The 23,589-nt window shown below is 38.5% G+C and overlaps 1 protein-coding gene across 5 annotated transcripts in view; it reads left to right on the top strand.

Annotated features, from left to right (window-relative positions):
* The window catches only part of LOC306798659 (spermatogenesis-associated protein 7-like), a 37,073-nt gene that overhangs the window by 5,286 nt on the left and 8,198 nt on the right, over window positions 1–23,589 (top strand). Inside the window, exons 3-11 of one of the 5 annotated variants that reach the window (XM_079298857.1) lie at window positions 2,155–2,202; window positions 14,154–14,275; window positions 14,712–14,741; window positions 15,550–16,052; window positions 16,144–16,204; window positions 17,309–17,373; window positions 17,959–18,030; window positions 20,320–20,377; window positions 21,396–22,231. In XM_079298857.1, coding sequence (XP_079154983.1) covers window positions 2,155–2,202; window positions 14,154–14,275; window positions 14,712–14,741; window positions 15,550–16,052; window positions 16,144–16,204; window positions 17,309–17,373; window positions 17,959–18,030; window positions 20,320–20,377; window positions 21,396–21,407 — 971 coding nt within the window. In that variant the 3' untranslated portion in view covers window positions 21,408–22,231. Of the gene's footprint in view, window positions 1–2,154; window positions 2,203–14,153; window positions 14,276–14,711; window positions 14,742–15,549; window positions 16,053–16,143; window positions 16,205–17,308; window positions 17,374–17,958; window positions 18,031–20,319; window positions 20,378–21,395; window positions 22,232–23,589 lie in introns of those variants that run through there. The other 4 variants (XM_079298855.1, XM_079298856.1, XM_079298858.1 and 1 more) reach the window with 4 other exon arrangements.

The raw sequence follows: 23,589 nt of genomic DNA, 5'->3' as shown, positions 1-23,589 counted from the left end.
TCACATGCAGTGAGCTTTATAATAACACAGAACTGTTGAACAATAGATGAGATTGCTGCTGTGGGCTTTTTTTTTTTTTTTTTTTTGTCAGGAGACCAATCCTTTTTGTCAATTTGCAGTGCCAAATGCTTTATCTTAAACTACCTTGCTCGAATACAGTGCATCTTTCCATTGTGGTGTGAGAATCACTCTTTGAAAGGTACATGACCTCCACCATGCTACAGTTCATGACCATCCTGTTATTATTAGGAGCTGGAAGCTGGATTGCTGCTGTGTACTTCTGTACTCAAGTGACTTTTGCTTTTTCATGGCTAATGTCACAGAAACAGTGAACTCTAGGAACTGTAGAATTCACATCCTAGAGTTTGCTTATAAATATACAGAAGCATCAGGACTGATTAAGAGCAGCAAACACTGCCATATATAATTGAAATTTTATTCAAAACTGGTGAAATCTAAATGGGGGAGTGAAGGCCAAAAAATAAAAGGGAAGTAACAGAGGTGTTTTGCAGTCTTTTTGTCAACTACATTCTTACAGCTCAGAAGAACTACACAAAAGATAGTCTTAGTGTAAAATGAGCCAAGTGCTTTGTTCCCAAGAAGGTTTAAATTCTCTTTCCAAATGTCAGTCCTGCTCCTCTGCAGCAGAATTCAGTCAATCTGGAAAGAGCTTCTCACAGGAGGTGCTAATCGAAAATTCCAGTGGCTAAAATTTCTAATTCTTAGGTGTTTCATGATCTGAATTTACAATTCTCAAAGGTGAGATTTGGAACCTTTAATCTTAAAACACTTACTTTACTTGTTATAGTGCTTCATCATTCACACAGGTTTTCCTTGTAGAGCTGACTTTTGCATATATATCAAAAACTGCAATACTGCAAGGATATCAAGGTTCTCTTCTGTACATACCTGCTGCTGTGAAATGCTGATTTGCCACCTGTTCTGTACAGCTTTACAAAAGATTACAGAATTTTGTGCCTCTGAAAAATCTGGTCAGGATATAAAGGCCTTCTCCAGCATCCTTCCAAATATTCTGCAATCTTCTAAAAATGCATCTGCATTTTAAACTACAACTTGTTTGGCCTCGCTCCAGACACTGGCCAACCCTGCATGTCCAAAACTTTGGAACACTGGTACAATCTACAATTTGCTTTGACATTTGGCAGTAATCACAGAAGTAAAAGATGGAAATGAAGTCCATGTCCTTCAAATGCAACTGGAATATTGAGCTTCTAGGTGATTGCTTTTCCCTCTGCAGTCAAAAATACTATTTCCTCATGTACCTCAGTTATATCCAGGGATATACAATCTGACATAGAGCTCCATTACCATCCTTAACATCTCCTGTGTGGACACAGGACTTAATGAAGGCTGAGGAATGCTTGATTCCTCGAAGCTTACTCCATTTAATCTTTTACAATGAAAACCAAATGACCAAATAACAGAAAATGTGGTGTGCAAAACTATCTGTAATTGCTTAATGAAATAGCTCCTTTTGCTAGGAAGATGATGAGAAACTGATGACCGTGAGCCTCGGGACATCTTAAATCACATCTTGGAGCATCAGTTGGAAATTTCCCCTCTCTGATAGCAGCTGCATACTCATCCATGAAATATAAACTTTCTGGGCAGTAGTAAATGCCAATATGAAATTAGTACAGCATTTCTTAAATTATAAATTAAAATGAAGGTTAATAAATGTAGCCGTACAGGCTCTAATTTTTATACCCAAGTAGGCATGGATGAAAGCCACAAAAATCAGATCCAGATTTGATAATGAAGCAGTAACAGGACTATCGAGGCACTTATCTTATGCTTTTATGCATATAGAGACAAGGGGTCAAAACCTCAAGTAATATCATTGCAGTTTTAACTGGTCTAACCCAACTAATTTCACAGCATTTAACCTATGACAGTTTTTGAGAACTGGTCAAGGACAAAGATAATAGAAGAAAATGGTGTTCATCAGTAGGGAAAAATTAGGATTTGGTGGTCAGTTGATCTGCATTGTTAATAATGCTAATATTATGCAGTCTGATACTATATTCCCCAAATTCAACACCTCAGGACTATCAGTTTAATCTCTACCCATTTTGCTATGATTATTTGTGATGTTAGTGTTCCGTTGGACTGAATCTACTTTTGTTAACACAGCTGCTGTTGATTCATCTGCACCAAAGAGTTTGCATACCAGCGTTAAATGTGAGTAGTTTTATTTTGGTTTGGTTTGAAAATAGGTCTCCCTCCATTTTTTTGGTTTGGAAACACTTGTCTTTTATGATAAAGGTGTTCTGAAAAGGCATATACATGCTAAAAATAATATGCATTGTCAGGGTTAAGATAATAGTATCTGGTACCTAATTTAGTGTCGAACTTAATTGTATCCAGCACTTGGGATTTGCTGAAACACTTACTGCAAGCAAGGCTGATGGAGTCATAAACTGCGTTAGTTTTCCAGTCTAAATTCATGCCACTGTCCCTTTAAATTCCTTGCTGTTTCAGGCTGTGCTTTTTATTTCCCTGAGGGCTCCGTGTGTCTCGGGACATCGGGCACGCTGCTGAGACAGGTTTTGAGTAGCACACGGGGTTTGGAAAGAGAAGGCTGCGCTGCGCCTCAACGCCACCTCTTGGCTGAAGCCTGCAGGACCAATGTCAAGGCACAGCCTCTCCTGCCCTTCCCTTTTTGATAGGAACACTGATGAAAAGGAACCCATTCACACCTTTCTGTGGAAACAAAGCCTTCACTTTTGAAAGTGTTTGGTTTCCCTCATTCACCGGGTTGGGAGGCATATTCCTCTTATCTCTGTTCTGTCTTCTCTGATAGTTACATACAAGGCAGCACACATGTTTCCTACACAGACACCTCCTGTTTTAAAATGAAATTCATGAAGCTGGGAAAATGGAAGTTCTTGTTTTTGCACAGTGGGAACCATGTATCTGCAATTTGCAGAGAGGGCTGCTGCTTTGAGCAGGGCATAATGCACACAGAAGCAAAGATAGCTCAGAGGCAATGTGAGATGCAGTTGTTCCAGCAAGATACACACAAGTCAAGAAGGCAAGCATAACCCTTGCCCATAAAGACAAAAAATGTATCATATGAGATCCTCATTAGACAGGAGCAAGAGAACAAGTTCAAGACCATTCCACATTTACAATCAAAACTTCCTTGACTTTGTTTTTTGACTCCTCAATGTGTTTTCCTTTTTTTTTTTTCAGAGCTGTCTTTTTATATAATCATTTTAAGATGAGTATTTTGTTTTAATCGCTTTAATAGTAATTAAGACAGTGCTGTAATAATACAGAGAAATGCCATGGAAAGTTTATGAGAGCATTAGTTTGACAGAGAGGTGATCCTGATATAGAAATGCATGAGGATATTCTCACCTCCTTGAGAATATCAAGAGGACACACAGTTTGTTCAGCTGGGTTTGCCACAATAACAAGTGTTCCTAGAGGATGTATCAGAGGGAAACATTATCTGTGTTTCTTAAAATGCTTCCTTAGGAAGATACTCATCTTACAGAGCTAAGCACAGCTGAACTGCTTTGTGCAGTTTCTGTTAATTCAGAAGTCCACACTGAGTACACAGTCCCTGATGGTCATAAAAGCCATAATGTCATACTCCCAGTCAGAGGAAGTGAGGACCCAATGCAATTTTTGTCAGTAGCCCACTGACAAATGCAAATCCCCTCTGTAATTTAATATTTTTCTTCACTAAAAGATACTGTATATGAGCTAAGTCCTTTTTCTGACAAGTTAGCTCCAGAAATGTCTGCCTTGGCAAAAGAAATTTTATCCCTCCAAGAATATATCTCAAAATTTAGAAGTCACCATGAAAATGTGCATCAAAACTTCTGTGTTCTGAAGTGTTAAGTAGGGCAGTAGCACAATAGAGGTACAATTGCTGTTGTTGGGGTTGTGCAAATCATTAGAGCAGTATAAATTGACTTTGTGCCTACAAAAATAGGTTTCTGTTTATTATTTGCATAATCAAATATCATTTGCATAAACAAAATCAATTAAGTCCGTTTTGCCAGCCTACTAGAATAATGGAAGGACAAAACTAATTTTCTGCTTAGTACAAGATTATAGAAATTTTTTTCTTTTCATGTACAGTTTTCTCCCACAACCATCTCCCACTATTACTTTTGCTAGTTACTAAATGTGGAATGCTTTTAAAGCCTTGACATTTATTAGAGCTTTGACAGGTACACATTCTGAAGCCATATATTTTCTTATCTGTTCTCAATCCATACACTCAGTTAGATATAACCTTGTTTTCCAAATGTGTGAACTGTGTTGGATTTTTCCAAATGTGTGATCTGTGTTGGATACCACACGTTTCAGTGGTAGGCTGAAAAGAAAATTCAGGTCACTTGGTAGTGATGGAGACATACACAAACTTTTAAAATTAGAGAGAAAGACTCAAAGAGCTACAAAGATTAGTTCTGAGAAGCCAGAAGAAAATGCAGAGTGCAACGCTTCATTTCATTTTAAGAATAAATGCATAGCAGATAAAACACTGTAAAGAATTTGCTAATATTTCCCATGAAAAAAACTGTACCATTTCATAGGGCATCTGTAGTGGGGCACTGCAAATTCAGAACTATACAAAAAAAGTGTGAGATCTGCAGAGCATAGGACTTTTTCTTGAATTTCTTCAGGTATATTTTGGATTTTCAGTTCTAAGCCTTAGAAGGACACTGTTTAAATTTATTGCTTCATTAGGCTTTCTGCACTTCTAGATTTCATGAAGTTATTAATGTTGCAGTGGGTAAGATGCCATTGAATTAGCTGGTTTTTTTCATATAATTTTTTTTCTAACAGCCTTTAAGTATGGTTTATAATGAATAACAAGTGTCAACTTTCATCAATTTGTGAGAATAAAGTAGAATAGAATAGAATAGAATAGAATAGAATAGAATAGAATAGAATAGAATAGAATAGAATAGAATAGAATAGAATAGAATAGAATAGAATAGAGTAGAGTAGAGTAGAATAGAATAGAATAGAATAGAATAGAACAGAACAGAACAGAACAGAACAGAACAGAACAGAACAGAATAGAATAGAATAGAATAGAATAGAATAGAATAGAATAGACCTACAATGATCATCCAGTCCAATGATCATTCAGCCTGACCAATTCAGGGCTGCCCAAAAGTCAAAATCTGTTAATAAGAGATTGTTCAAATGCCTGTTAAACACTGATGAGCTTGAGGCATCAATCATATCTCTGGGAAGCCTGTTCCAGTGTTTGACCACCTTCTTGGGAAATAAATACTTCTTGATGTCCAGTCTGAACCTCCTTTGGCAAAGTTTTGAATCATTCCTACAATTTGTATCACTGGATTAAATAATAGAGAAATAATGGTGAAATAATAGTTGTGTCTATGATGCCAAATTAACATTCAAAATGTTCTTGAAATTGCACAAACTTTTGTCATAAGTTAGGGAGAAACAGTTAAGATAAAGCTTCCTGAGCAGTCACTTCTCTCCAACACAGGGCTGACTTTGTTGTAGCTGTAGAACTGCATCTCCAATGCTCTTATGCTAAAAATCACAGGTCATTTTTTGGCTTCCCTTAAAGAATGAGAACACATGTGTCTGTCCCATGCCTCAAGAATAGGTATATTAGCTGGAGATGCAGAAGAGATTTGGGATATGAGAGATACAGTTCATCATCACAAGTATTCTTGTGGAGATAAAATTATACAGAGGTGTTTTAGGAGTCATGAGAACAGCATGATTTATGAAAGTCTTGTGAAAACAGGAATTCCTTGGTCATTCCAAGTGTCTGTGTAGGAGGATGTTTACATTTCTTACTCTCAGCAGAAGGCACACATCCTAGAAAGAACCTCTAATGAGTATGGAAAAAGGATAAGGTATGCTGCTGAAGTCACCATGACAAGGTTTCAGAAGCATGTCTCAGGGATCAAAAAAAAGGAATTCATGTTCCAAGGGAAATATGAAAGTTCTGGGGCAAAAAAAAAAATGCTATGAGGCATTGTTTTTATCTGAACAAAGGAGAAAAGTCTGTGTAATTTTGTTTGAAATCAGTGCTTTATTTATTTATACAGCACTGAGCCTTGAGACTTAAACTTAGCTGTGGCATCCACAAGGTCCTTTACATTTCTCAGTTATTAGGGATTAATAATTAACAACTAATATTAAGCAGTTGAATCACATTTTTGGACCTTGAAAGTATAAGACAGCTCCAACTATTATTTTCATGCTACAATGATGTTGCGCCCCCAGAATCAAAGAGCCCAAGTTTGAGTGAAATCTTCTGAGGCTGATCAGCTCAGTAAAGGGAGCAGAAACCTTGGCTGATGTACATAAGATGCCATCCCAGATGAGCTGGCAGTAAACTAGGAAAAAACACTCATGAAAGATTAATCAGAGCAGCCCTAAACAGGAGATCCATAAAGGTAACCCACAACTGATACAGGAGAATGAGCCACCTAATTCTGCAGTTCTGAAAATCTCTTAAAGCTCAGCCCTTTGGCTCCACCAAGTCCATCAATACAGGGAAGTGCAGTGGTCCAAGGCACCCTACTCTAATTCTCTTCCTAATCTCCCATTCCAGGAGTGAGAGCATGTCCATCAAATACTGCTCTCATGTATTTTTTTTTTTTTGTCCTAGTTTTGCAGTATTTGCTCTGCTTCCACTAGCAGAATAGTGGGTATCAGTGCAGCAAAACACACACACCAGCATGGTGAAGCTCTGCTAGGAAATGGTCAGTCTACCCAAGCTAAAGAATCTCCTGAAGGAAGACCCAAGGTAAATCTGCCTCTCTGAGCACACTTTCAGGTGTCCCCAGCCTTGGTCTTAAGACAAAGCCATTCCTTCTCCTCTCTGTTGAGCTACACTTTGGTTACCAAGTCAAGGCCAACTACCAATGATGGCAAGATGAATTTTGCAGACCACTACCTACCTATTTTACAGAATTCCTTGGACTTCTAAGAGTACAGAATATACATTTACCAAAAAGGAATGACAAGTAATATTTTATCAAAGTACGTGAAGCCGTGTGACTGTTTCTTGTTCACTTTTTGGGAAGTGTTGATCATTTAATTGATTCATAGGCTGTGACACATTTTTATAAATATGAAACCCAAACACACAAACAAATGTGTGCAGAAACCTGTGCTTTAGTAATTGGAAAAAGGAATAATAGCTTCCTTTAGGAGGAATTTTGTTTTTCCGTGTACCAGCTGAGTGGTTAGATGTGGCACATACTGGTCTTTTTATAATCTATGTTTTTCCCTTTATAATTCTCTGCATGAGACAGACATTAGTCAAAACAACAATTTCCATTCAGGTTTTAGCCAGTTGAAAATGAAGTTGCTTTGTGATTTTCAAGCCCATAACACCTGTGAAAAAGAACAAGCTGTTTCTCCTGACAGTTCAAAGACATACAAAATTCCAGAATTTTCTCCACAGTTTCTGAGAACAGAATATACAGTCAATTATACAAACATAATTTTATCCTTACAGAGAGGAATCTTAGTTGTCATGAATCTTGGGCAATTGAACAAATCCTTTGGCAATCAGTGAAAATGAATGTGTTTATATAGGCAAACATCAATTTTCTATTGTTGCAGGTTTATGGAGCGTTAGTGAGCTGGTTTTTAATAAAAAGTTTTGTAGTCTGTAAAAAATAAATGTTTATATCACCCTCACAAGAGAACTGCAGCGAAGGGACTATCAAATGTATGACTACTACATCATTCAGCTCTTATCCATGATTAAACAACTTGTCTAGCTCATAAATTCTTCTTGTTTCACTACAAATCCTACACTGTGCAGGCAACTCTATTTGGGATCTGAGCTCCTTCACAGCACCACTGCACTTCTCTACATCATCTTCTAGGAGTATCTGCTCAAAATGATGCACCAGCTGGAGCAGAGTAGATGAGTGTTATCATCCTCATTTACAGGGAACAAATTAAGACACCAGAGATTAATTAGCATACCTGTGATCACTCTGGAGCTGGGAATTAAAGGATAGTTTTCCAAGTCTTACTATAGTGTTTTAATCACCAAACCATCCTTCCCATCAATTTCAGAGTCTGTGCTGTTGAAAGGGGTATTTTTAGAAAGGGAGGAAGAGTGTAGTGGGAGCGATTGGAGGATGTAGAGAACAGGAGTCTTGTCACAGTCATTGTGCACTGACTTTGCTTTTGGCTGCCAAAGGAGAAAGTAGCAATCAGTCAGCACTTTAAACAGGGGTGAAGCATCTTGATATTTCTCTTGTACACCACATTCTGGAATTCTTTACTTATACCCACCAAAAGATTTTAAAAACACACTTTCCCTACATAAGCAAAACAAATGCCATCTTGTGTTTGCTCAGATAAGGGAAGACAGTGTGTTCTCTCCTAATTTTGGTGAGATCTACACAGGAATTGTGTCACGTACTGTCAGCTCCACTGAGTGCCATGAATGTGTTAGTAGGGCAGAATCAGTCAGAGCAGATGTGGGCTATGGCCAAAGGTTTCAAGCAGTTCAGAATGCTAGAATGGGTGGTCTGTTGTGGAGAGCTGATTGCTTTTTGCCTTTCTCCTGGGGAAATTCCTGTTAATGTCAACATGAGCACTCACAGTAGTAAAAGGTGCAGAATTTGGCACGTGCTTAGAAAACAATGTAGCAAAAAAAAAACCAGAGAGTGTCACTTAGATATGTTTCCTTGCTTTATCTGGTGTTTCAGAGATGTTTCCTCCCCTTTAAAATTGTTGTTATCCATTCACCTGATAGCATTGCATCATTTAAATATTGCTGAAAACAAATCATGCTGAACCAAACCTTGGGGCTTAAAAAGAACCCGTGTCCTGTAGCTTCGTGTGCCAAAATAGGCTTTTTGTAAGGACAGCTAGCATAGAAAAGAGCCTCTGAAATCAAATATAAGCATTTGAGCCTCACTTACCACTGGTTTCTGCTGAAGAATTGGTCTTCTTTGCACTGAAATGCCAAAACAAGCAGTTCCCCCACCAGACAAATTGTTAGCAGTGCAGACATCTGGACACCTGACCCATAGATATGAACTTTGTGAGTAACTTTCCTTGTATCCCTGTGTATTGTACTGGCCAAAAATCTAATATTACATCAATTAAAAATAGCAGCAAAAATTGATTAAAAAATTATGTTTTGGAGAAGTTGGTAGGTGATCTGTGATGACTGACACATATCTCTGAGTTTCATAGGCACAGCAAGAAAAAACTGCTGTGGTTATATAGCCGTTTTTTCCTTAATTCTCTGCATTCATTGCTATTTCTGAGAGTTTTGGGGAAAGGGTTCAAATGTCCAGACCATGTTTATTTACATCCCACTTCTCATTAAAGTATTCCAAAGGCTAACTTACCTTGCAATGAGCAATGAGCAACCTCTCCTTTAGGATGCATTTGTATCGTTTAATTTCTGTTCTGTTTATAGGTAGTCCTAAGCAGGAATAAAGTTACTTCTTAACCATCCTTTTGCACAATTAAATGCATTCAGCTCCTTAAACATGACTCTTTAAACAATGTTTTCCAGAGTTGATCATACTTACAGATCTTCTCCGTATCCTTCCCAATTTGCAAATGCCTCTTGAGTAGCAAAGTTTTTAAGTAGGATATATAATTTCAGCAGCAACTAAGGAAGCAGTAGTAAAGGCTCCTTGTACCTATACTTGAGGTTTCCACTCTTTATGGGCAGTGGTATTACACTAATTTTGACTCCCCTGTTGCTGTGGGAAATTACAGGCAGCTGTTTATCTAAAAGAAGGTATGGATTTTTTTTAGTGACACTAATTTCCAGATAAGACTCTCCTTCTTTTGGTAAGAGCCTGCTTTTTCACAGTGGAGGTGTTCCATTATCCACACTGAAAGAGATGCTGTTCCCCTACATCTGAGATATGCACATCACTTTGTTACAGTAAGCCACACCTTCATTATTTATGAGTTCCCAAACTGTAGTTATTCAAACTTTATGAGAAATGATTTTATGTTTTCTTTCAGAAAAATGAAAGAAATAATTTAATATTACAATATCAAAAGTGATCCTTGCTTTAGAAACACCTGCTAATTATATTTTCAGATGTCCCAGTTCAGCATTTTGTAAGCACCTGTAATATTGTTCTAATTTCTTAGTCAAAATACCATGCAGAACATACACAACAAACTTAGGGAGCTTACAGAAGTCTTTTAAACAAACACCTTTAGCCCATGTAACCACAATCAAAATCTCCTTTTTTCTTATCTAGTTAGCATGTTCTGTGTTTAACCTTTTTGACTGGTGCTGCTCACATTACTTACTTCAAGTGAGTCTTGTAACAGCCTTTCAGTTGTTATGCTCAGGATTGATACTAGCCCAGAGTTCATTTACCACTTTTGCTATTCTCTTTTCCCCACAGTCCTTTGAAACTTCCTTGTTGTTTCAAAAGTCATCAGGAATTAAACATCAGCCAACTGTTTTTAAACTCTTGGTAGGAATTAAACAAGAATTCCCACTCTGAGTCAAGAATGAAGGCATGAGCCAAGGTGTGGATTCTGTTTCTAACTATAATCACTGAGTTTTGTAACATCTGGTAAACAACTTAAGGGAAGCCTCTTCTGTTTTTATATCCCCAAGTTTATACTTGGGCCATAATGTTCTGCCTTAGACCCAAAAATAACTTTGTATTTTAGGAGGCAGCTGTGCATGCAATCTAAGGTGTTTAACAACTATTCTTCCTACATAAGATAAAGATAGGTAGAAGTAAAAGGCACTGGCTTTTAAAAATACCAAACTTCAGATTAATTTTGTTTCCTTCAGATCAACCAATATTATCAGCTAATAATATCAGCTACTATATTGGGTAAGTTTGTGCCTACTCATTTTGTACTCAGGACTTCCTCACAGCAGCAAAGAAAGACAAGGTGTTTCATCAAATGGCAAGCAACATGAACTGCCAGAAAAACAGAGTGGGAAACTATAGTATCTGATCTTTCTGTGGTTTACAGGAACCAGATTACAACCAAATCCCTCTTATTTTCTCTACTTTTGTCATATTGACAAGTATAGATACCAGTACAAGTACCAGTGGAATTGCACTCTAGCACTGATAAATTAATGCCTGCCACAGTAGGCAGGACAATAAATTAGCAAGCAAATGAGCTCAAGAGAAAGGCTGGTGAATACATTTGCCTAAATAACTCCTGCATTGGCCATATTACATGATTCTATTCCCTGAGAAGCAGTTCAGCCAGTTCTTTAAGTCTTCAGCTGAGACTTGAGATCAGAAGGTGAGGGAGGGTTAATTTTTGCTTTTGTAAAAGAAAAAGAAAAAGAAAAAAATCCAAGCATCATGCAAAGTGTGCATGCTATTTTCTATTTTGTTCTTGGTCATTGCAGTTTTTAAAAAGTATTTGGACAAAGGCATAATGGGCCTTTCTCCAAATGCTTTTTGTTGTTTCTCCTTTGTTTTCTCCTACAGAGAAACTGGAGAGTGGGGCTGGATTGTGTTTAGGCAAGTAAATCCCTTAGCAGACATGTCAGCAACCCAGGATCTGCTGCAGGACCCCTCAGTGAGCCTCACCTGGCCGTGGCACATACAAAACCCACCACGTGAAACTATCAGTAAAGGGGAGGGAGAGTTGCTATGAGATATTGTGCCCAGGAGCTTTTGCTAACTCCTCAAAACATAAAACTATAATGCACTGGAATAGGATGTATTTTAATAGGCTTGCTGCCATGTGGCATGATTATAACCCGTATTTATAGTCAAAATATCAGTGAAATACTAGACAAAAGTTGTTTAAAACCTGTGGCTCTTTGACCTGGAACATTTTATTTTCTTGCCCTTGGCAAGGCTTGCTGGAGGCTCAGCTGTCCTGCCTCACCTGTGCCCAGACAGAAGGGAGAAGTGGCACGGATGTCACTTTTTCCTGAGGTCTCCCAAGCCATTGGCAAAGTCCTGAAAGAAACCTGGTACCCTGACTGGTGCCACTGTTGCACAGACACCACACAAGCTGCCTTGCCTGCTATTTTTCACATGACAGCAGAATGTAAAGTCTTTAATCAGAATGAGGGGGGGTTCTTTGATTGGGCCCCGTGAAAACCGAGATAAACGGGGAAGGTATTAATCTCTGCATGAGCATGATTGAGCAACTACATTTTGTTATTTGTTCCAGTGAGTTGTATAATCCTGCTTCCCAGTCATCCAAATAGGCTTTAGCATTGTCAACATGTTTTTCTTAATAGGATGATGCTATGAATTCATGTCTATGCAAGACTGGAAAGCCAGATTACATGCCTCGGGAGACTATATATTGGTTTTAGCTGTCAGTGAAATCTGTTTATTTCAATGAAAAGAACAAGCCTTGAGGCCATTTTAGGCTCTGTGATAGTATGCCCCATGTAAGACCCCTAACAAACTTTGGAGGAGCCACTCATTTAGAGCAGCATATAAGTGTTTTGTTTTATTTTTCAAAAAGTTGCATCTGTTTCTTTTCCAAAAGAAATAGTACTGAAAGACTAACACCCTATAACCCTCCTGTTAATTCAGAAATTTGCAATATAAACAAATACAGGTTGGTGCATCTCCCTCTTCAAAACCTTTAGTAAGTGCTGCTTTTCCAGGTTTCAGGTGTTATCCTGTGATGTTATTAGGGAGATGGCCTGCAGTTAACCCCTTCAGAGGAGCTGTTGCTTCTCATTACCAAAAAATTTGCTATTGTGAGGGCAAGTCAAATATTGCATATTGTGAAGGCAAGTTTTAGTCTCTTGCCACATTAGCAGTGCAAGAGGACCCTGGGCTGATCATGAACCAGTTGTAGATTTTGACAGGAAAAAGTCATTATTAATCAAAGCATCATCACACTACAGAAGCTGTATTTCACCAGCCCACCTGAGGCCTTTCTAGCTCTCTAGAATTACATCTTTGTGTAGCATCTGCAGCTGCAACCAAAGGGAAGGGAGCAGGACACATTTCTTTGCTGGCCTCCCTGGCAGTATTGGCATGTGCAAGAGCTCCATAGGATGAGGAAATTCTGACACAGAGCTGCATTTTCAACTCCTACTGGTATTTTGTGTGAGTCCCTCATTTCAGCTAGAAGTGGATAGGGGGAGGGTGTTTTTTAAATATCTCTACAAAAAGAAATGTGTTGTTGCCCATCAACATCTACTTCCTCTCAGAGCTGTGCATAGAAGGAACACAGCAGGTAAAAAGAGTTGAAAATTTTGGTCACGCATCATTCCTGTTTGCATTGTTAAAAGTAAGATTCTGACAAAGGATGATTAATTGTGAGAAGCTTTGCATTATACATAAATATGCCCTTGTGGGCTTCTATCATCTCAGGTAACTCATATCTGCTTCCTATCCCTGTATTTCATATTATTATTTTATAATACTTAACATATATTACATATTAAAGTATATAATATGCTATATAGCAATAATGATTATAAGTGTTCTTATTTCTACTCTCATTTGCATATTTTCAGGAAGATCAGAATGTCAAGAAATCATTGAGTGGTTTGGGTTGAAGGGGATCTTAAAAATCATCTGGTTCCAATCCCCCTGCCATTGGCAAGGATGCCTTGCATTAGATCAGATTGCTCAGAGCCCCATCCAACCTGGCCTTGGACACTTCAGGATTGGCCATCCACAGCTTCTGTCCAGTGCCAAAGGGCTGAGTCTCTTTCTGTTCATTTTGTGTGAGGGACTAATAAAAGGGTCACCCTACTCTTCTCAGCCTGAGTTTGACCAGTGCAGAATGAGGACTTTCTCTAATGGATTGCAGTCTGCACACACCACAGTGGCAGCCTGACTTTGGTCACTCAACTCTTAGTATGTATGTAGACTTGAATCCTTACTCAACTGCCTCAGCTTCTGTCTAGGAAGGGAAAGGATACACAGGGTGGGAACAAAATGTTACCATGCCCTTTTATCCCTCCAGTAGCTCATTAATGATTGTCTGAGTGATTTAAAATTAAGATGTGTGCTGAGCACAGAAGCAGCAAGAGGTAGCTGCAAAAGGTAGAACGATTGCCTTCTCTATTTGCTACTTGGTATTAAGATGAGGAGACAGAATAGTCTTCAGCATCCAAAAAGAAGAATGAAAATTGATACTCTATGACCTGATCATTGATTTAACAGGAACAGATTGTATTTTCATATTTACCTGTACAGACAAGGACCAGCAGAAAAGAGACAGACTAATTCAAACCCTTGAGAAATACAAGAAGGATCTTGTACATGGTCTTCCTGCCTCACCAGTGAAGTGCAGAAGTATTTCTCCAAACCAGCAGAAGGTATGTGATGTTCTGGCAGCATAGGACCTGTCTCACAGGTGGTGTTGACCCACGTGTCAAAGTCCATTTTCTCCTTACTTTGCTGTGCTTTGGGGGTGTGGGGAGTGCCTGTAGCACAGCAGTTATGTGCAGGTTTGTTCAGTGTGGCTTTTTATAGTCTAGTCAAGCAGAGATAATATTTGACTCTCAGTTTTGCCACCTGGCACCTGTCCTCCCACTGAACCATTCTATCCCTACGTGGCCTACAGTGACAGGTACCCACGTTAAGGCTGTGTGAATGTAACTAAAATGTGTTCAAGAGAATGAAATTTCAGTATTTTTCTGTGCATTCCCACACTTTGAGTTGTTTTACAATATTCCCTGAATTTTAGAACATTACTAATTGGCAAAACCAAGAGCCTAAAGTAATTAATTCTATTTCTTCATATTCTGCCAGATATCAGAAACTGGACAGCCTCATATTAATGTTAGTAGATTTTTCTTTACCAAATTCTGCCAGTGGACCTCACCTCAACAAATTTTTGCAAAACATTTCATCCTACCATAGTCCAGCGTCTCTTTCAGACAAAAATTCCTCAGCAGACTATATTTACATTGCAAGACTTTCTATAATTTGAGAATCATAGTGGGTTTACCACTAGATTTCCAATTGTGTTGTTTGCAAACATCATCCAATTGAAACATGCATTATTTTGTTAGGCTTTTTGTATATTTTTGTATAGGCTTTTCTCCCAGAATAGCAAAACAATAGATCAAAATTTCACTTGTGGTATTTGTGAGGAAAGCAGTGGCTCTGTTTGACTTCAAACTCATGAGATGATGCCATGCTCATCTTTGCACAGGCACACAAGGAGAGAGAACAGAAGATATCATTGAGGGAGGACTGTGAGACTGCCATTGAGTCATCAATTCCATAGGAGATAATACACAATGTCCAAGGAAGAAAAAGTCTCCTGTTCTACCTCTGTCAGCCCTGGCAAGGAAAATGAGATTTCTGTAATTTCCCAAGACTACTTGTTATTAGAAACCTCAGCTTAGTAAAGAGAAGGAAGGAAAAGGAAACTAGCTAAAGGATTGGTTAATTAGCTCAAGCACAGTGGCAGGATGGCTTTACCATTAGCTGTGGTTCCCAGAACTGATCAAGTCCATTGCACCTCTTAAAGCCAACTGAGACAGTTTGAAAACAGTTTCTTAAAATTTCTTAAAATAGGAAGAAGTGTCTCTAGTGAATTTTTGTGTAATTTTCTCTGTCAGTTTTGTTCTTTAACTTACAGACAAACTGGGCACTGTTGGAAAATGCTCACCCACTGTCTGGTCAGAGCAACTATCCCAGGACAAAGAGACAGCAGCCCCTCTCTGCATCATGTCAGAAGCTCACTTCAAGGACTCTGATGCTGGCTCCTGCTGCAAGAAAGACTATCCCAAATACTGCTCTGTGTGCTTTGTCTCAGATGCCAGTTCACAGTGCTGGTGCCCACAGATCATCTGCTACACTCCTCCTGCAGCCTCACATGCCTTTGGGCAGTCAAAACAGGAAGAAAGCCTTCCAAAACTCTGGTCATAAAACCTACTCTGGGGACCTCCTTGACAAACATGCAATTTACTTTACAGAAAAGCAGCAGTGTTTTACCCCTCGGATCTTGAAGACATCACATCAACCTTTTCTTGTAAAATACAGGTATTATAATCCTCCTTCCAGAAAAAGGAGCTCCTCCCTAGGCAGGCCATCAATTAAATCAGCAGGCATCAACAACAAAAAGAGAGAAGGCTTGCACAGGTACTGACACCAATGCTAAAAATTACACAATTTTGTTTTCAAACACATCATTTGAATCATAACTGCTTCTCACTGTGCTTTTAAATTTCAGATTTTTAGAGGATGCACATATGAGACCACATTCTGCTCACTTCACTCAGCAGCCAGTTGAGGTTAGTGTACCCATTGTGTTACAAAGTAAAAAGAGCAGAAAACACTGCTCATACACAAAAGTTGTCCTGGTTACATGGGAATGAAATGGATAATGGATTCAGTATCTTTGGGAATCTCTGTTAAGAGCAAAACCAAAATATTCAACTATCTTATGAGAAGTTGCTAAGGTTGTAATTGAGAAATCCAGCATGCAGGGCTAGATAGGGTCAACAGGTATCTGTGAATAAAACAGGGACAGCTAAAGGAACTAGTCTTTCTGAAAAACACAAATGAGACACTGTGTGATGAGGAAAACACTGTGTCCCAACACAAACCTGCTCTTCTGAAAGCAGAGTTCTTTCTTGCTTGACCGAACTCTTGCTTTTTTGGTTGGTTTATAGCCTTTCATTCCATCCAAATAATAACGTGGAGCCCAGAAATGTCCAGACAAAATGCTGCTCACTCAGTCTATGGTCACTTGAATTCCATGCAAGATTTGGTCTGGAAGTTGCACTCCATTAGTCATCTGGATTTTCAAGATGAGTGGTGGATTGATTTAGGAAATTTTAGTGCACTTAAAAATAAGGGCTGCTTAATAATAGCCAAAGCCATGCATGATAGAGGAGTTTTGTATAATTCCTTGGCCCGTATGCCCCTTTACAGAAGCCCTGTTGAATTTCTACATAGCTCAGCCAAAGAACCACAGCAAGAGAAGGTTTTACTCCCATTTGATGACCTGATCTGATTTTCCAAGTCCTCTTTCAGAAGGATTTTACATGTCCTTCTAAAGAAAATGCTGTTGTATTTGTATGGAATCTGCAAAGAATTTAAAGTTTGACAGAAATTCTGATGTTCTTTACATCTGCATCATTTCTCTCAGGTTATACAAGCTGATTTCCATTTCTGCTGACATGAACCTATTCAAAAATACTTGTTCATTATTTACATGAGTGATTGATACCCAAAATGTTTATTTCACATGAGCTGGACTGTGATACAGTTGTGGTTTTGATATGTAGTGGAATCAGATGATTTCCCTGGTACTCTGAATGGAAATAAACAATGATAATACGAAGAAAATTTAAAAAATATTTACTTTTTTCTCCATTTCATATTTGTGGCAGAACCCTGAATTGTGGAGTCATGATTCTGATATGCCACTTTCTCCAGGATTACAACTTGAAGAAGTGTAAGTCAAATGTTTGTCCCTTTTAAGTATTTCTAAGTTTCATATCAAAATATTAAAGGAGAAATCTAGTGGAAAATTGAAAACACAACACAAGAGCCTATTACTAATGGCTATATGCAGTGAGTAGAGGGATTCTATTGGGAATACAGGATTCAGCTACTTGCTTGGGAAATGTGGGATCAGAAAGTTGGAAGAGCTTTTCTGGGTCATGCCATCCCTCTTACTGCAGGCAAGCTAAATGTGTTAAGACTAATTAATAAAAAAAAAATAAAATTAAAATTATCTTCTGGTACCTACACTTTGTTCACTAGAAACATTTTTAACTGATTATTCACAAAAGACATAGATCTTCTGGATTAATGAAATTAATGGATTAGAATATTTTGGGACTTGATTAACAGAATTATCAAAATCAGTTATTTTAAAACTTATAAGCCTGATGAATAAAAAATGCAGACTAGTAAATAGATTAAGCACTTCTGTTTAATTACTCTAAAACTACTGCCTCTTTAGTTGGTATTGTAAACCTTATTTGTATTCCATGTATATTAAAGAAAGACACTGAGAGCTTGTGTGTTTTTATAGAGAAGAAGAGTACCTTTGTTTTCTCCAGGATCTTACAAATGATATTTTGATTAGAAGTTGTTACCAAAAAGAGTAAGTGCTTTGCCTGTAATATCTATTCCTTTGAGAAACAAAATTCTGACAAATCAGTGTAAAGCATTGGTGGTTTTAATGACAGCAATGTAACTCTGATTCAGTTTAATTGGATGAATATTTTTGTGACTGCACTGTATGGGAGTCATGATCTAAACTGAGTAGTTGAATAGAAAATATTCTCAGCCAGCCTCATATTTCCCACTGACTTCTAGTAGAAACATGGAAATACCATATTCACTAACCCTGTTCTCAAGCTCATTCCTTTACACAGGATGGTGATTGATATTATTGTTACAACTGTCTCATTCCAGTTCCCAGCCAAACTTGAGCTAGCAACCCATGGAGTCTTCCATGCAAAAGTTTAGCAAAACTTTATCAGAGCAAGAATCTGTGTTTAGAGTTCTTCCTCCCTCCTATCAAAGCAAAATAAATAAACAATGATTGCTTTCTTTAGGATATGTGCAGTCTCAAGTTAATGATCCACACATAAAGGTTAGAGCCAAACACACCTCATGCTGCTCGTGTCTAAATGCAGCTGTGATAAACCACAGAGCTGTTTATAGCAATGCTAAAAGTGACAAAACTGGCTGCCCCTTTCCTGAGCAATTTCTTGCCTGCATCTTAACTGGAAGAACTCCTTTGATAGAGGATTTTACCTCAGTGTTTAAGATTTTAAGTGCTTTGCTGCTAGAGTGGTGCCAACCCCCCCAAAATAAATCCAGCTCAACCTGACACCGAGGTATTTCTTTTTCAATTTCGAGGATTTGAGTTAGAATTCTTAAGCCCCTTTAAAAAAACCAAGTGTCCATTAACACAAGTCGTTTGTTTTCTGATTAATCAGTTAAGAGTTCCCTTCCTTCCTTCTAGGTTATTATAGTTTTCAGACAAACATAAGGTCCAAATTAGAAGACAACTTTCTGGATACACTGGGAGGAACACTAGCATATTTGAAAGACACTTTTATTTACATTGAAAAGGTCACAAATATGGGACCAGCCCATACAAACAGTAAAAGAAAGTTAAGGGTTGGTGTGTTTGTGCCCCTGCTCAGGCCTAACAGGTGAGAGGACTACTCTGCTGGCTTTAGAGGAAGGCAGTTTAGATCCTGTGTACTTCTCCCTCAAAAATAAAGTTTACTAAAAATATATGAAAAAGCATCCATTGTGTTCTTGGCTCATCTCTGATAACAGAACTTGCTTGCTTTGCAGAAGAAAAGTGAACAACCTATAATATCCTTTCATTTTAAAGCACAAGATGAATATATATCTGTTTTATGTCTAACTAGGAAAGAGACACAACCAGTGGCCTTAGCTACCTACCCTGCAGGATTAATATTATAAACACATTTTAAAGTTTCCATTTATTTAGGCCAGTATTCCAGAGATAAAATTGTGAATGCCCTCTCAATTCCAATATGCAGTATAAAACCAAACCAGGTCTGCTGAGCCCTCCAGCTCATTGTAGACATTGCTGAAAATGCAAACATTGGGTTAAACTTAATTATGATTGCAGAACCTGGAGACCTAACTTCCCTGGTCAGATAGATCTCAAATTTTACTAATTTACACATATTTTGCTCATAGCTGATCATGGCTCTAAAAAATTATTGACAGAACTTTCTGAACACATCTCCCTTTCCCTAGTACACCTATTAAGCAAACTATGAGCACAAAAGCCCAACCTGTGGTGTTTTCCTAAGAAATTACTGAAAAGGAGACCCAAGAACAAAGAGACCATGCAAACGACCTTCAGTCTAAAAATTTCCAAAGCCCTCTTTGAGTAGCACCATATATTGGACAAAGGAACAAGAGTTATAAATGAACCTAGGAGGCTGCTTGCAGTGCTGCCCAGCACTCCTGTACCCCCAGCAGTTTCACTCAGTCAGTGTGGTGGGACAGAATTTGGCAGAAGCAAGAGAGACTTAGGCCCCAGCAAACCACAGAGGGTGACTACTACATTGTGATGGCAAGCACCAGTACTCCTGTATTTTTATTAAAAGTACAAGAAGAAATCAGAATTATGTACATGGAAGTCTTTTCTTAACATAGTTCCTGCCAAACAGCATGCACTTGGAATGAGAATATCCAACAACCTTCAAATGTTTAAGATTTTAGTTTTTAAATCCACTTACAGGCGGATGGGGAGGGGATGGAGCAAAAGTAAAAGGTTGGGATGTATTTTAAACAGGCTGAAAAACAGGCTGAGTAGGTATTTTTCATTTTGAAAGTATATGGACCTTGAAGAGTTGAGGTTTTTTCATTGATGTTCCCTTTTTCTTTTTTTAAGGGCATTAGAAGATGTATTTCAAATGCACATTAAAAGTAAGAGGCATAACCTTGATGAGGTGAGCAAAAAGCATCTAATATTAAATATTCTGTCATCTCCAGTAGAAATGTTGTACATCAATGCTGAGCAACAATTTATGGCAGATCGACTACTACACAATTTTAATAAAAAGCAAGGAGAATTTCCCCTTACCAAGGCAGCAATAAGGGTGTTTTTCATGGAGGGCTGGTAAAGAGATTTTTCCGTACATTTTTGTGTATTGCTCTAATAATATTTCTAAAAGACAGATACTGTAGTTAGTATGCAGAATTACTTTAATTACATAAAACCTGTTCACAACATTTGCTGCTGCCCTTTTTTGCTGTGGCTGCTATTTTCTGGAATAGACCAGCAAAACAGGCTTGGAGGCTATGACTAGATCCGGGAAGAAGACTGCAATTTAATATCTTGAATTTAGGAGTTTGGTTGCCAGAACAGAATGTAAAATTCTAAGTCCAGCATTAAGGCACCCCAGGTGGTGCCTGCTGAGAATTATACACCTCAAAATGCTTGTCTAGATATCTCCCACGCTGAGAAGGAATAGGCCTGCGGAGAAACAATAAGAAATGCCAGGCAAAAATACACAGCCAGAGTTCTGTCTCTCCTGTCTGCAAGTCTGGCACCTTATCTAGGATGAGAAAAAGCACATTTGCCTGTACTAATCCAGGGTTTGGACCCCTCTCCTGAGAGAAGAGTTTATAAGTGCCCTTTGAAAAAAATTGAAAGACATTTAATTCCTTTCAACAACCATTCCTTTTAAAAGTCATTCACAGAGAAAGTGTCAGTGGTGGCATTGCCATTGTCTTTGCTGTTACCCCAGTTTGGTTGAAGAACTTGCCCATGAAATGGGGAAGGCAGACTCCAAAGCTGACAGGACCCAAATCCAATGCCTCATGAGCAGATGGCTCAACTGAGCTTTTGAACTAATTCCTCTAGGTTAGACTGTAGAAGCAAAACAGGGGACACGAGCACTGCAAACTGAGGCTGTAGCACTGATTTAAAAGGCACTGATAATATAAATTCCTTCTTCTTTACAGACTCTGAATTAAAGGGGAAAAAAAGAGGTAAAAACACATTCCCAAGGGCCTGCTGCAGAACTGTGGGCTCCACAGAGAGTACAGAAGTTCATTCACAGCCCTCCTTGCCTTGCCTGCCAACTGCTAATTGGAGGGGCTCTGCTCAGTGCACAGGGCTTGGGGCATGGAGCTTTTTCATCCCGTGCTTCTCCCACATCCCACAGGGACTGAGCCTGCTAATTCTGGCCTTGAGAGGGTTTTGATGCTTGATTTCCCCCCTAGATCTTACTTTAATGGTCTTTGCACAAAAAGACATTTCACTGGGTCTGATGATCCAAAGGTTTCATGGTCAAGGACTTGGAGATGGCATTCTAAAGCTCATATTGCTGCAGCAGACTCAGGTGGGAACATTTCTGAGAAACTGTCAGAGGGGCTTTTAAACTAGCTACCTTGGCTTATTTGTTTCTGCAAATTTGTAACCATTTAGAATTATACTTCCTTCAACACTAGGCATGTGGGAGTTGCACACATGATTTGCACATTGAATAAACAACAATTAAAGGAATTATAAAATAATTAGAATGCAGAATGTTATTTTGTCTTTTAAAGTGCTACAATTAGGGGAGAGGTAGTGTTTTGGTAACTGTTTAGTTGCTGGACTGACAGGCATTAGGTGTAAAAAGTGTTTAGGGAATGAGCTGAGTTGAAGTTAGTGAAATTTAAGTTGGTTTTTGTGGGGAAAATATCAGCAGCTGCACCTCAATTTGAGAAGATATGTATTTTACATCTGACTAGAGGATGCTGAGCATATTTGTAAGGTCAACTGTTGCCTTAGTGATATACCTGATATACTTTAAGAGGAAACTGAAGGTACATGATTGCTTCCAGAAGGATGAGTTTGTAAGCAGTAGCAGATTTCTGCTGTCCCCCTGCAACACCTTTGATATCTAGGAACACATTGTTCTGCACCTGAGTTGAGTTTTAGCCTGGTGTCCTCCCCTTCAAAAATACTGACTGAAAATTTTAAAGAAACTCAGAAAAGAGGAATAAAATTGGCTGAGAACCGATGTACAGGTTATTGTTAGTCATGTATTTGCATGTTTAGCCATGCATCAATGAAAGAAAAAAGAACCAAACTACGACTGTATAATAGAAGAACACAGCACACACAGGAGCAAGAAGTGCTCTTTGGAAAGGTTAAGAAGTGTAAGCATAACTTACACCACAAGAAGCTTGTGAGCAGTGACATTTATTAGACCAGGCACAGTTCCCACAAGAAAAGTAATGGAAGCTGAATCACTTTGTGGCTTTTAAAAGTGACTTGGCCAGTGGATGGAAATGAATTTCATAGTGAGTGTCCGACAAAAATACATTTTTCTCTTTTTTTTGTAGTCTTCAAACCAAACTCTTTTTATTTCCTATCACTGCTTTCTGGACCAGATAGACAAAATAATATAATGGAAACACATGTCAAGGTCTTTGCAATGTCTTTTTTTTTTACCCACACTGGATGCCTGCCAAATTTTTATTTGGGTTCTTCTTTCTCTGGGCTCTGCTCTTCTGTGTACTTGCTCTCCAAAACCAACACTCCAAGTTCCTGCTGGCATTTGCTCCAGCACAGTGTCTGAGATCTGTTCCCTGAAACAACCTCCAGGTTGGTCTACTGCCTGTTAAACATCATGAGGGTGCTTAAACCCATCCAAATGTATTGCCTGACCCACCAACTGTGTTTGTCCACATACCATGTCTAAGCAATCCTCAGCACTTACTTGGGAATTCAAGTGGGTACTGCTCTAGTACCTGCAGCCTCTTCTCCAGCTTTGAGAAAGACAGTAGCACCATTGCTTTTCCAGGGAAATGGTCACACACTTAATGGGATGTTACATGGGGACTAAGAAAAAGAAGAATGCAATTAGTTGCCTAATTCAATTAGGGAACAGATAACTTTTTTTTTTTTTTTTTTGCTTTAGAACATGCAATCTCAAACAGCATGCCCAGGAGAAAGCATGCACCTGCCCTTCCAGCAACATTTATTTCTGCTGTTTACACTGCTCCACTGCCTCTGCAGAGTGCATTCAATAGTCTGTTTACAAGTTTTCAGTTGAGGTCTCTTTTCACCTGGCCAGCTCTGGATATTCAAACATTCTTTTATGATTGAGTAGAACCATTTTTTTTCCTACCACACAAATAAGAAATTGAAGAGTTTTTCCAACAA

This window comes from Erithacus rubecula (assembly GCF_903797595.1).
Source record: "Erithacus rubecula genome assembly, chromosome: 2".
NCBI lineage: Eukaryota > Metazoa > Chordata > Aves > Passeriformes > Muscicapidae > Erithacus > Erithacus rubecula.
This window is presented reverse-complemented; position numbering and strand designations above follow the sequence as displayed.